Source organism: Conger conger, chromosome 10 (assembly GCF_963514075.1).
Source record: "Conger conger chromosome 10, fConCon1.1, whole genome shotgun sequence".
In the NCBI taxonomy this organism is placed as follows: Eukaryota; Metazoa; Chordata; class Actinopteri; order Anguilliformes; family Congridae; genus Conger; species Conger conger.
Window position 1 is genome coordinate 16,377,257 of NC_083769.1, and position 14,373 is coordinate 16,391,629.

The 14,373-nt window shown below is 44.0% G+C and overlaps 1 protein-coding gene across 2 annotated transcripts in view; it reads left to right on the top strand.

The window, feature by feature from the left end:
* Nucleotides 1–14,373, top strand: part of rtel1 (regulator of telomere elongation helicase 1) — a 35,246-nt gene that overhangs the window by 10,592 nt on the left and 10,281 nt on the right. For both annotated transcript variants that reach the window (XM_061257894.1, XM_061257895.1), the window contains exons 9-24: nt 822–975; nt 1,892–1,930; nt 2,223–2,298; nt 2,971–3,068; nt 3,525–3,580; nt 3,785–3,856; nt 4,315–4,396; nt 6,796–6,928; nt 7,457–7,570; nt 8,992–9,032; nt 9,895–9,980; nt 10,274–10,351; nt 10,520–10,597; nt 12,135–12,281; nt 12,967–13,082; nt 13,679–13,802. In XM_061257894.1, the coding sequence (XP_061113878.1) occupies nt 822–975; nt 1,892–1,930; nt 2,223–2,298; nt 2,971–3,068; nt 3,525–3,580; nt 3,785–3,856; nt 4,315–4,396; nt 6,796–6,928; nt 7,457–7,570; nt 8,992–9,032; nt 9,895–9,980; nt 10,274–10,351; nt 10,520–10,597; nt 12,135–12,281; nt 12,967–13,082; nt 13,679–13,802 (1,494 nt within the window). The remainder of the gene's footprint in view (nt 1–821; nt 976–1,891; nt 1,931–2,222; nt 2,299–2,970; nt 3,069–3,524; nt 3,581–3,784; nt 3,857–4,314; nt 4,397–6,795; nt 6,929–7,456; nt 7,571–8,991; nt 9,033–9,894; nt 9,981–10,273; nt 10,352–10,519; nt 10,598–12,134; nt 12,282–12,966; nt 13,083–13,678; nt 13,803–14,373) is intronic.

A 14,373-nucleotide genomic window follows, 5' to 3' on the forward strand; every position in this document is an offset into this window, starting at 1 on the left:
ACACCCGCACACACCCGCACACACACACACACCTGCACACACCCGCACACACACACACACGCACACACACGCACACACACCCGCACCCACCCGCACACGCACCCGCACACACCCGCACACACCTGCACACACACCCGCACATACACACACGCACACACACTCCCGCACACACACACACACACAAACACACACACACGTTGCCCACACGCTTTTTGTTTCTCATGAGGGTGTCTCTCTCTCTCTCTCTCTCTCACACAAATGCTGTCAACCTATTTGTTTATGTCTTCAGAATTAACCCTTTAAGGTGTGTGATCAACATTGTAATGATGTAACAATCAGTACTGGTAAATAAAACCAATGAATTTCTTGAATACAGTTACAGTTTAGAAAAACATTCCAAACAATCTGCTCTTCAAAGGGTGAAATAGCATCCTGACAGGATGGGCGTAAAATAGTAGGAGAATAAAAACTTTGGCACACTGAGATTGATTGCAAGTCTCTTTTAATAAATAGAAAAAGTGAAGCTTTCTGTCAGTGGGCCTTTAATTTGGCTGTGAGTGCAATAAAACAGCAGTCCTGTACACATAGGTAAAACCACACCTCGATTAACAGGAAGGAACCTCCTCAACTAACTTCCCCCCCCCATTCTCTGAAAAACTAAAGCCAGGTGAAACCTTCCAAATTTTAACCCGGAAATTTTCGTGAAAATTTCACACAATTGAGCAACCCGGGAGAAGAACGCTTACTAGTCCCAGTTGAATGAGAATACTTCCCGTCTGAGAAGGACACCAAACAGAAATGCGTTCTTGCTCTCCTCGCAGGAAAAGATGTGCGAGGAATCCACCTCCTTCGACCTGACGCCCTACGACATGGCGTCCGCCATCGACGCGGTGGACAAGCTCTTGGTAGAGCAGGCAAGGGACGCTGGGAAAGAGGGGGTGTCCGAGGACTTCAACGTGGAATCTCTGAACTCCGGTAAGCCCACCTACGAGCCGAGTGCTACGATTAAAGAACAGCCGTAGCATTTTGTTGGACGGAAACCCGGGGAAGGAGTTTTGTTGGCCGTGCAGTTGAATCTCGTAGAGGCTGTTGGCAGGGTTTCCCCCAGGAAAAGAGTTAATGAGAGGGAATTGACGGTGTTAAGCCTGGAGCTGTGGAATTCACCTGATAGCCCGCACCTGACCGGGTGAAAACACGCACAGTGGCAGTTTTGTTGAACGGCACCATTGTGCATTTGATCTGTGTCTGCGGTTTTATAGATTTTTCTTCAATGTTTACCGAGGCTCTGTGAAGTCTGCGAAGGCTCCACACCTGTTAATACCTGGGGGGAGACTACGGTTAACCTGTGTGAGCCTTTCATCCAGTGTGTTCAAATTTATACTTTGCGGGGTATTATTGACATGTTCCTGAAAATTCCATTTTAATTTCAACCTCCAGTTCGATTTAGTTATTCTGATTGATGATCATTTTCAAGTATTCTGCTGGGTTTGGGCCATAAACTTATGTTTGTTCATTCACTCATCTTTATTTCAGTGTTTCTTGGTGTTTACATGAAATGACTTTTTCTACATTACATTTATTATTTGTGTTTGATGTTGAGCCAACCCAGAAGGCCTGTAGCTTAGTGGTTAAGGTACATGACTGGGACACGCAAGGTCGGTGGTTCGATCTCCGGTGTAGCCACAATAAGAGCGTCTGCCAAATGCCTCGTAATGTAATGTAATATAAACATCTCAATAAACATTCAGTTTTTACTGATGGCAATAAAACAATATTGAAGATGTCAACATGTCACGTCAGCTTCCAGGAAGAGTCAAAGTTTGAATCATAAACTCTTCAGAACTTTTCAAGGCTGTCGAATTTTAATGATGTTGGGGTTTTTTGCCTTCAGGTTTGAAGTTGGACATTACGGCTATTGCGAAAATAAAACGTAAGTTTCCTCTCGAAAACAAGTGGCAGTTGCGTTTTCTCCCATCTTTTCATCAAGTTTGTAACAGAGATGTTGAAAATTGAGCCCGTGACAGATGAGGCAGTGCTATAGTAGCTGTTTCGTATTGACTCATTTTAAATTTTGCTTACCAGGGCATACTGTAGAGGCAGAGACCCTCAGGGTCTCCAGCCTGATTCAGTGCTGAATACCCTCTCGCCTGGGCTGAATGGCCCGTTCTCTTTGTAAACGTTTTGCCCGTGAATAGCACATTTGTTTTGCGGTGGCCTTTCAGAAATTCTCCTGGACCTCGAGGCTGCTATCGATTCCTTTGATCTTCCTCATGACAAAGGGATGACCAAGCCTGGGAGGTGAGTGTGCCAGTGCCTTTTTCCCCCACAGGCCTGAAACGTCCTCTGGAGGAAGTTCTGCTGGGGGAGGTTTGTGATGCCGATTACACTTGAGTCTACAACTGCCTATGAGTCTACAACTGCTTTTTCATAAAACATTCTTTAAGCACGCTTTAATTCAAGTGGCTCGAACATAGACTTTAAAAACTTTGCACCTCACCAATATCACAGAGTCAGCCGCTGATTAGAGGGAGTTCTACAGAAAGGGAGAGAGCTCTGCGTAAACAGAGAGTTCTACGGAAATGTCCTCTAGATAAAGTTCAATGGAAGGGCCCCCCCTCTGTGCGGCTACCACGGCCTACAGAAGCGTAAACATGTTAAGACTGGAAGAAAGACACAGAGGACCATTGTCCACACAAACACCAGCTGGCCTTCAGTCCCGGGGGCATGCAGAGGGCCGTGTGTTCAAGGAAATAAATGGCTATGTAAAAATTAAGTCACCGGAAAAGGGATCAACGCAGCTGCCCCGTATTCGCCTCCGGCAACCACTTCATTCGCCACAGTTCCACACTCATGCTAGCCCTTGCCTGTTCACTCTGGTCAGTTTGTCATCCATTATATTTAATGAAGATTATTATTATTATTTTTATTTTTTTCTCGAGTTTACGTGCTTTGTCCATCTCTCCACCTCAGCTTCATATTCGAGCTGTTCCAGAGGGTCCAGCTCACCTTCGACACCAAAGCGGCCGTCTTGGAAGCTCTGGAGCAGATTCTGGGCTATCTGGCTGGGCGTGAGTACATCTTCACTCCCTGTCTCTGCGTGTCCAGTGCCTGTATCACCGGGTCGCTGCTGTGCTACCGAAATGTTACAATGAAAATAATCTTTCTTTTATAAAGCTCGTAAACGGTACACGCCTGTGCACAGTGTATGGATTTATTCATGTAATGACTCTAAAAACACGGTTATTCCCTGGAGCACATGCAATTCTCAGCTATATTAAAACCACAGTCATGGCACTGGATGAAATGAGCACTAAATGACATGCACCAAATGTGTGGCTTAAGATCTGTTTTTTAACTAAAATGCAAGTGGTCTTTGCAGTAGTTAAATGTTAGCTCTGATATCCTGAAGGAAATGTTTCCAGAGCTGGGCTGCCTGTCGTGAGAGACTCTTGCTGATCTGACATGGGGCTGTGCCACAGATGGTCACTGGTTTTTATTCTGATGTGTCATCTTGTTCTTTGTAGGACCCGGCGTCTTCCTGAACACATCTGGATTGCAGAAGTTGGCAGACATCATTCAGGTCGGATATATACTGTGGTTTATACAGCATATCACAGAATTCGCCTCATATTCAGGTGAACAATTTAAGATGATGAAGCCCATGAGGAGAACAGGCCTTTCTGCTCATCTAGAACATAAGAACGTAAAAACATAATGACAGCAGCTCCTGCATTTACCTCCGTTTACCTTGTGCAATCTCTTGCCCCTGATTTCCCGCTCACAGTTGGTGTTCTCCATAGAACCACCGGAGGGCGTTGCAGGGAAGCGCATTGAAACAACCACTAAGCAGTTCAAGGTGAGCACTGGCCCTGCACTCGTGTTCAGCGCTGGGAAATACTTCCTACGGATTCCCACGCAACCTACTTCCAGTTAGCTAATCAATATAATTATGGGGAAACATTTGTTTTGTTTGCTTACACCAGGGATGTTACGATAAAGGCCACATCTGCGGGGACCTTTGTCTGACATTAATCTTTTCACCATGTCGGCCAACGATACTCACATCATGATGGAAATGTACTAAACTAAATAAAATCATTTTCAAATCATCATTTAGACCTACAGCTCACACGCTCATACATTTCCCACGGCCACAGTTCACCTATGACCACATCTTATTTTGTAATTATGGGGAAAACATCTCATAATTTTACAAAAAAAAGGAAAGAATTTGGTGCACCTCCATACCAGACAACCTCCCGTTTTCCTCATGATGTTATCTCGGTAGTTGCTGAGTAAACTCTGTCCTAATAGGTTCATATCCACCGGGATACCAGCCAGCATCGGAAAAAGCCAAGCACGGACATATGGTCTTCATCATCCTCAAAGAAACAAGGTGCTTTTTTTATTAGTCTGCTTTGATTTGGAAATGCCGGAAAGGATTTATTTCTCTGCAGAAAGAGTCCTGTAGTTACACACGCAAGGTGGTCAAGCACAAATTGACGAGACGAAGGCAGTCTCCGCCATTTTATAATCAAAAAGTGTCTTACTAACATAAGATTATCCTACCTCTAATTAGTGCACAGTTAATACGTGTGCGTACTAACGTGTGCGTACTAATAATTACTAACATACTAATAACATTAATAACTTGCATGATTCTACCTCTGATTGGTACACGAGTAATAACTACATAAATAAGCGACGTTCATGTAGCATGCGTCTTGTTTCCTGGATTCAAGATAAGTGCCCCTTCTGGCTCTCTAGCCATAAGATGGGCCATATGTATTTGAGCCTGAGACGTAAGTGTGCCAGAGGCCTCAGGCCTGCAGTTTCATAGAGACAAGATGTATAGAAGTGAGGAAGAGACAGAAAGATGCATGTCTTTGTCTCCTGGTTGTCCTTGGTAGAGAGACGAGGACAGAGAAAGGCTCCACATTCAAATGTGTCTCTGCTGACTGCTACTCCCAGAGAATTTGATAGAAGTTTCAATTGGTATGGTTTTACAGCAAACATACGTGTATATATAGAGAATGAATATATACGCCGATCAGCCACAACATTAAAACCAGTGAAGTGCATAGCATTGATACTCTCGTTACAATGGCACCTGTCGAGGGGTGTGATTAATTAGGCAGCAAGTGAACAGTCAGTTGATGTGTTGGAAGCAGGAAAAATGGGCCAGCGTAAGGATCTGAGCGACTTTGACAAGGGCCAACTCGTGATGGCTAGACGACTGGGTCAGAGCATCTCCAAAACGCCAGGTCTTGTGGGGTGTTCCCGGTATGCAGTGGTCCAAGGAAGGGCCACCAGTGGGGTGTTGCACATGGGGTGTGAAGGCTAGCTCGTCTGGTCCGATCCCACTGAAGCGCTGCTGTCGCACAAACGGCTGAAGATGTTAATGCTGGCTATGATAGAAAGGTTTCCGAGCTTGCCGAGTATGGGGCTGCGTAGCCGCAGACCGGTCAGAGTGCCCTTGCCGACCCCAGTCCTCCGCTGAAAGCGCCTACAACGGGCACGTGAGCGTCAGTACCGGACCACAGAGCAATGGAAGAAGGTCTGGTCTGATGAATCACGTTTTCTTATACATCGTGTGTGTGTTTCGTTTACCTGGGGAAGAGATGGCACCAGGATGCATTATGGGAAGAAGGCAAGCTGGCAGAGGGATGCTCTGTGCAATGTTCTGCTGGGAAACCCTGGGTCTGGGCATTCATGTGGATGTTACTTTGACACATACCACCTACCTAAACATTGTTGCAGACCAGATACACCCCTACATGGTGACGGTATTCCCCAATGGCCTCTTTCACCAGGATAATGCGCCCTGCCACACTACAAAAATTGTTCATGAATGGTTTGAGTAACATGACAAGGTGTTGACTTGGCCGACAAATTCCCAGTCTGATCCAGCATCCGTGGAATGTGCTGGATAAACATGTCTGATCCACGGCAGCTCCACCACGCAACTGACCGGGCTTAAAGGATCTGCTGCTGACGTCTTGGTGCCAGATACCACAGGGTACCTTCAGAGGTCTTGTGGAGTTCATGCCTCGATGGGTCAGAGCTGTTTTTGTAGCACGAGGGGGACCTACACAATATTAGGCAGGTGATTTTAATGTTGTGGCTGATGGGTGTATATATGCCTTCTCTATGAGTCTGAAAACACCCTGCTGACAACATGTTTCCCTTCGCAGTCACACACATGCCATTTTCTACCACATTACTATTCCTCGTTTCCCAGTTTCTTCCCCAGATTGAACATTGGTTTTGTTTAATTTACTTTTTATAAATTAATTACTACAGTTAATTTTATTACATTACATTCCGTTGCATTAATGCCATTTGGCAGACACTCTTATCCAGAGTGACGTACAGTTGACTAAGCAGGAGACATTCCTCCCCTGGAGCAATGCAGGATTAAGGGCCTTGCTCATTGGCTGTGTGGATCTTATTGTGTCTACACCAGGGATCAAAACACCGACCTTGCGGGTCCCAGGCATGTACCTTAACCACTACACTACAGGCTACCCTTATACTATTACTTTTCAAGTTTAAATGTGGCTGCCTATAGTCTAGTGCAGCTCTTGAGCCTTAACTCCACTTGCTCCAGTGGGGATTGGCCCCTGCTTACTCTAATCAACTGTAAGTTGCATTAGATAACATGTTGGTAACCATCTGCCGTTCTTGTGGAGTATGGAACAGTTGCACACGTTCAGTTTTCCGTGGGATAATCTCACGTAGTCTGACCTCAGGAGGCCGGGGCCTGGTCTGATCCCGGGGTGTTGTCTCCCGCAGGGAACATCCTGAGTTACTGGTGCTTCTGCCCCGGGTTCAGCATGCAGGAGCTGGTCCGCCAGGGCGTGCGAAGCATCATCCTGACCAGCGGCACCCTCTCTCCCCTCTCCTCCTTCACCTCCGAAATGCAGATGTCAGTGTGCCTCTCTTTCTCTGTCTCTCTCCCGGTCTCTTTGTCTTTCTCTTTCTTTCTCTGTCTCTCCATCTCTCTCTTGCTCCCACTGTCTCTATCTCTTGCTCCATCTCCCCCCCCCCCCCACTCTCTCTCTGTTCTCTATTGTGTTGCCACAGAATGTTATTATCTTGAAGAGTTTTATGTGAAATTAAGCAGAAATAATGCATTCATTGTAACTTACAGAGGCAGGCGAGCTTGCGTGACAAGTTTTGGAAAAGGCAAATAAACTGCCCCAATTGTGTTCAATATTTACGTCTCGTAAATGGGGAATTTACCCTTTCCGTTTGTAGAAGATTAAGTTTTCACTTTGGCAGAATTTATGACAGAAATGCACGCGAGTTTTATTCTGGCCTTGATGACTAACGTTATGTCATCTCGCCCTGAAACTCATTGTAAAAACAAGCGTAAGCTGATAGGTGTATCAAGTATATATCTCTTGCGCTAATGGCATGTAATATGCCTCCATGGAAATCTCTGTGTTCTCAGACCCTTCCCGGTGTGTCTGGAAAATCCGCACGTTATCCAGCGAGACCAGATCTTTGTCACCGTCATCGACAAAGGGCCTGACGGTGTGAAGTTGAGCTCAGCCTTTGATCGAAGGTGAGCTGTGGTCGCGTGACCATCTGCGTCTGCCTTGTGTATCTGGTCTTTCAGGCGGGACTTTCCCTGTGGAGCAAAGCACAGAAGCGGATCAGTGTCTTGCTCTGGCATGTTATATTGTGTGCATTTTTCGTTCGTCATTGCTCTTTCTGCTGCTTTGAGATGCATAATCAACCCCACACAATTCCATATTTTCGGGGCACTGAAGATTAAGGAAATTCCGTTTTAATTCAGTTTTAACAGCTCACACTGAATGCCAAACACAAGCACATCAACCATTAAGACACCTCACTTACCCAACATGTAAAATACATTTATTTAATTTAATTTGTTAATTATTATGAAATATATCAATTAATAATGTAATCGCTGAACTCGGCGATAGGTCAGTTGGTAAGATGCCAAACAACTTGTCTCTCCCAAGGTACTATAACAAATAATAAACAAATATTCTAAAAAGACCAGGGATGAAATATGGAATACTAGGTGCAAAACTCTGATGTCAACTTCCAACTAACTCCCAAAACTAAAAGAAAGATCATTTTTTAATTGAGTGGGAAGAGGGGCCATCACCCTTTTTTCTCTTGGCCCATTCTTGAGGTGCATCCAAGGGATACCGATTTTTTTCCCTTTTATATATTATTGTTGGTTCACGTCAATCTGCAATTCAATACATAGGTTAGTGCCCACTCTTAGTGTGCATTATGGTGACATTAAATATGAATATTTGTTGGATATTTTTGGGAGGGACGGCTTTGGCAATGATGGAAATGTTTGTGAGCTCTTATGTAGAGAAACTAGATCAGGCAAAAATTAAACCAAGTTATTAACCCACTAGTAACTCTTCGCTTTATTTTGCTAGGGCCTGACACCTGAATATCCAACGTTTATGGTCAGGACTCCTATGACTATGAGGACTGCCTGTGTGGGGATTTCCCAGCCGCCCCTGTTACATTACATTACATTATTGGCATTTGGTTGGTTGATTAGTCTAAGCAGGAGACAATCCTCCCCTGGAACAATGCAGGGTTAAGGGCCTTGCTCAAGAGCCCAATTGCTTTGCGGATCGTAAATTGTGGCTTATTGTGGATTAGAACCACTGACCTTGCATGTTCCAGTCATTTTCCTTAACCACTATGCTACAGGCCACCCCTGTTGACACATGCACACACGCCCATGTGTGCTCACTCATTGAAACAGCTAGCTCTGATCTCCATATGTTATTTCCCAGCCTCTGTTTTTTTTTTGTTTTTTTTGTGTCTGAAGCTGGGTTTCCCTGTTAGGGGGCCCTATCTGTGGTTACCATTAAAGCTCAGGATGCTAGGCCTAATATGGCTGCATCTACTGAATTTCATTTCCTTATTCTCCCCCGCAAAAACTGTGACCTCATGTGTTTTTCTAAAAGAGCATTTCTTTTTTAGGTTTGTTCCTGAAAACATGGCTTCGCTAGGCAACACTGTCGGTAAGACGTCAGACAACCACTGTTTCTTTCTGGTCCTGCAGTGTACGGGAATCCTTTGTTATTAGACAGACATGTGGTTCTTTGCTGCAAAATTAGGAGCCAGATTTTAGCAGGTTTCCCTGGAAAATCCCTTCTTACGAACCAACCAGTTAATGTTACTATTATGTTATCTGGGATTAGGCCCTGAAACAATACAGAACTTGCATAATAAAGAGTTTCATGTAAGCGTGATGCATGTTACTGGCATACTAGACAATTGTCTACTAGTTGTCCCAGTGCTCTACTTTGTTTCCCTCGACAACCTCACCAGCGAATCATCATATATTGCAGGAAACCAGTCTGTATATACTGGCCATCTGATATAGAAACACAATCATTCTCTTTATGAGAGGGCAGGGCAAGACATGTGCCACTGTGTGAAGGGTGACTTGGGGTCTTGCAATTCCCCGCATGAGGTTTCAGTCCCGCCATGACGGTCTGAGCTCTGCTGCCCCTGGCTTTTATGCAAAAAAAATAATAAAAAAACTTGAGGCGAGGGTGGACAGACATTGAAAAGAAATTGCGTCCCAGACCTGGGTCAAATATGTAATTATTTTAGATTCAAATTTCTACACTTTAATCAAGTTGTCGGGTGTATTGAAACCTCTGAAATAGTTTCAAAACTAGTTTCAAACCCCACCTTCTGGACCTCTTGGTTGGCTCAATTGCGCCAGGCAAGATCAATTAAGAACAGAAAAGTATTTGAATCTGAAACAATTGGGTATTTGACCCAGGTCTGTTGCATCCTGTTTTAAATTCGACCCCATTCCTTCAGCGTAAAGCCTCCTTTTTATTATTCTGTGATTTTGTTTTCCTCCCACAGTAAATTTGGGACGAGTTGTTCCTCACGGCCTTCTGGTGTTCTTCCCCTCTTACCCTGTGATGGATAAGACCGTTGAATTCTGGCGGGTAATTAGTTTGAAATGCTATTTGAATGTAGCCGTTAGTTCGAGCCAAGCCATAGGAGAGCTAAGCCTATTTGTTTGGCCTATATCTCAGCCTGATAATTGCTTCTTTGACTGTCATTGGCACAACTGTAGTCCATAGCATAGAATCATGACTAGGTACTTGAAAGCTTTCTTGTATCTGCATTAAGGAAGCAAATTAATTACTAATCAGAAATGGCTGAGAAGCCAACTGTCCAATTACTTTTGGTCCCCTAAGATGGAGGCACTGTGTAATTCTTGCGCTGATCCCCACAGGCTAACGGGCACGCCGACCGCATAGAGAAACTGAAGCCCATGTTTGTGGAGCCGCGCGGCAAGGGGACCTTCACGGAGGTTAGCATTACGCCGCCGCGGTTAGCCTCCGCTTGCACTCAGATCACTGACGGTGCTGTGGAGGCTATCCGGAGCATTCCGTGTCCTGATATTTGTTGTAAAAAAATAAATGAAATAAAAATAACGCCAATTTGGGATTTAATGTTGCTTTCTGGTCCTTGGACTTAGGTGATCGACGGCTATTATGGTAAAATCGATGATCCTAAATCAAAAGGAGGCAGTTTCTTTGCTGTATGCAGAGGAAAGGTGAGTCTGTTTCACGTCTTTAATGTATATATGCTACACTGCATTATGACCAGTCACAGATGAAGTGAATAATGTTGATCATCTTAAAACAGTGTGTCAAGGTCTGGGATATATCAGACGGTAAGCGAGCAGTTGGCTTTTGTAGTTGGTGTGTTGGATGAGGTTGAAATGGGCTGGTGTAAAGAAGTGAGTGATTTTGACTAGGGCTAAATCGTTATGACCAGATGACTGGGTGGGAGCATCTCCGAAATGGTAATGCTTGTGGGGTGGTCCCGGTCAGCAGTGGTGAGTACCTACTGTCAGTGAGGGACAAATCCCAAACGGCAACGGGGTGTTGGGCGCCCAAGGTGTGATAGCAACGAAGGCAAACCTGGTCTATCTGGTCCATATTCGCGCACAGGTTGCAGAAAATTGCGAACATTGTTAAGAGAGCACTTATGTTTAAGAACATTACCTTGCTGTGGGTTAAAGCACTATCCAAATATATTTCATTGAATTTGAGCTGATAAGATTCTTCAGAATTAATTCTGCTGCTGCTATCAGTAGTTACGTTATCAGTGAAGGCAAGTGAGCCAGCATCAGTTGCAACTATACATGCTCAAACTATAACACACCCAGCACCATCTTTCACAGTTGAGGGGAGGTGCTTTGGTTCTTCAGCACTTCCTTTTAGCCTCCTCAGTTTGCTCTTGCCATCACTCTGATGCCAGTTAATCTTGGTCTCATCTGTCCGCAAGCCCTTTTTCCACAACTCAGCAGGCTCTTTTAGGTTTTTAGCAAATTGTAACCTGGCCATCCTGTTTTTGCAGCCAACTAGTGGTTTGCGTCTTGCAGTGTAGATAGGTTTGTGAAGTCTTCTGTGGAGAGTAATCACTGACACATCCACACCTGCCTCCTGAAGAGTGTTTCTGATCATCATGTAGTTGTTTGGGGGTATTTATTCCTTTTGCAATTACTGAACTCATTGCTGCTTTTATTCTTTCTTTAATGATTTTCCAAATAGTTTACTTTGGTAAGCCTGTTTGTTTGGCCTATGTCTCAGCTTGATAATAGCTTATTTGACTGTCATTGGCACAACTCTAGTCCTTGTGTTGATAAATAAGAGAAAAGCATACAATCATGACTAGATACTTGAAAGCTTTCTTATAAACGCATTAAGGAAGCAATTGATTTACTAATCAGAAATGGCTGAGAAGCCAACTGTCCAATTACTTTTGGTCCCCTAAAAAAAAGGGTGTAATTCTTACACTGATCACCTAATATGGCTGCAAATACCCTCAAATTACAGAGCTCAGTTCATGGTTTCATTTCAAATCCAATGTGCTACAGTACAGAGCCAAATGAACAGAAATTGTACCTCTGTCCAAACACTTGCGGTCTGCACTTTGTGTATATTCACATACTTTTGGAGGTTTTACCAATTGAAATTTCAATTTATATGACCTGACATCATACCATCTGCTGGGTGGGCCCGGTAGAGTAAGTGGTGGTTTAAATCATTGGCATGAATCAGAAGGGTCATTTCCTGCTTTCCCAGGCCAGCGAAGGGCTGGACTTCGCTGACACCTATGGTCGAGGTGTTGTCATCACGGGCCTGCCGTTCCCGCCCAGAATGGACCCGCGAGTCATTCTGAAGATGCAGTACCTCGACGAAATGTGTAGAAAAGCTTTGAGTGGAGTCAGGGTAAAAATTGATTAGACTTCCTGCCTTCATGCCCAATTGATGTCTCTGTTATTGTTACTAATATTATTATTATTATTATTATTATTATTATTATTATTTATTTTTTTATTTATATATATATTTTTTTTTAATTATTATTATTATTATTATTATTATTATTATTATGTTCTAATGTTGGACAAGTAGGCCTCTGTGGCTCCAGTTACTAATGCAGTGAAGTCATGACTGAGGTTTATGAGGGTAGCATTCAGCGCTTCCTACAGGAAATGTACCGGTGTCAATTACCGTTTGTGTATGAATGGGTGAATGAAAAGCATCAATTGTACAGCGCTTTGGATAAAGGCGCTATATAAATGCCAACCATTTATGCTTCTTTACTGCAACAGGATAACTGCTTGATTACCCAACAGCAGTTTCAGTTTTGTTGTAAATATAAATTGTTCTCGAGTAAGTGATCAGACTCAAGTTATATTTTGGCTGCAGTGTTCCTTTCTTTGTTGTAAACATCCTTAGTGGTGGTTTACAGTGCAGTTTATATACAGTTTCAAAAAGACAAATTACCGGTTTCCTTCCTCCAGCTCATTCTCATTACCTTCTGCCATGTCATTTTATTGGACTGTTTGCCTTTTAATTCCAAATGAGTCTCCTATTGTCATTGTGTGTGTATGCATGTGTGTTTGTCCAGTATTTGTCAGGGCAAGAATGGTATCGACAGCAGGCGTCACGGGCAGTGAACCAAGCCATTGGCAGGGTGATCCGACATCGAGACGATTACGGAGCGATTTTTCTGTGTGATCACAGGTCAGGACCCTCTGCAGGGCCTCTTGATTCTCTACCTCCACCACAACCTCACCCACACTCCCTACCACAACTCCACCAGCACTCTCTTCCCCAACCTCACCCACTCTCACTGACTACCTCCACCCACCCTCACAACCACCACAATGAATGCCTCTCATTCACTCACTACCACAACCTCTACCTACTCCCCTCTCCTTCACCCATTCGTACACACGCACACACACCAACAGTGAAAGCTGCCCTGTTGGGAGCAACTGGGGGTTCGGTGTCTTGCTCAGGGACTCTTCCACATAGCCACCGCATAGTCCAACTACCCCACAACCACTCTTACCTCCTGAGCTAAATCCGGTTTGTACCACAACTCAACAGTGTGATTGTTTAGTGGGCTCCCGATCAGAACCATAATTCAAGTGAAAATCCGGGATGGATGCATTGTGTCACACGGGGTCTATGAGGGTTGCTATGAGGATGGTCATTGCAAATTGTGTCATTGATTGTGTTGAGAAGAGGATGGTGCTTATGACATTATGGGGCCCAATGATGATTAGCTGAGTGGTAAGGGTTTCTGTTTGCTCCCTCCAAAATTCCTCCCTAAGGTTTAAGAGCACAGATGCTCGCTCTCAGCTGCCTTCCTGGGTGAAGCCATACATCCGTACGGACGAAAACTTTGGAAACGTGGTCCGCGATGTGGCACAGTTCTTCAAAGTTGCTCAGAAACTGGTAGGTAATGTTGTCATAGAGTTGTCAGTGACTAATGGCTCAGACGGCATTGGTAAAAGTGTTCCAAGTAGGCCTAGTATCAACATTTCCTGACTGTCCTCTTATGACTCCAGTGACTCAAGCTTGGGTTTTTAGTGTGCCGTAGTCAAAACTTTAATGAAAACTATCTAAATTTGGACATAGATCTTCAGCCATAAGTGGAATTTCTGCTTATGTCACAGACATTGCTTCCATCCATTTTAGGTAGTACGCTGCTTTCTTCATTACTCAACAAGAAGTCAACTGTGACTATTAATTCACAGAAATAGACTATTTAAAAGTTTACGTGTTATTCCCAGTTTATCAGCTTGTTATAGGTTAACTGTGATTTTCACCCGGATCATTGCTAACAACAAAGGATTTTACTTCGCGAATCCAATTTTAATGGAACTGTTAAATTGCAAACCCTCGATCTTGGAAAATGCTGACTGTGATGGCTGATTTGCACAGTTGGTTAAAAGGGAATTCTTCAATGCGAAAAGGTGACACTGTTCCCGAGCAGCGGTCTGAACTGGATGTGAAATATGTCAAT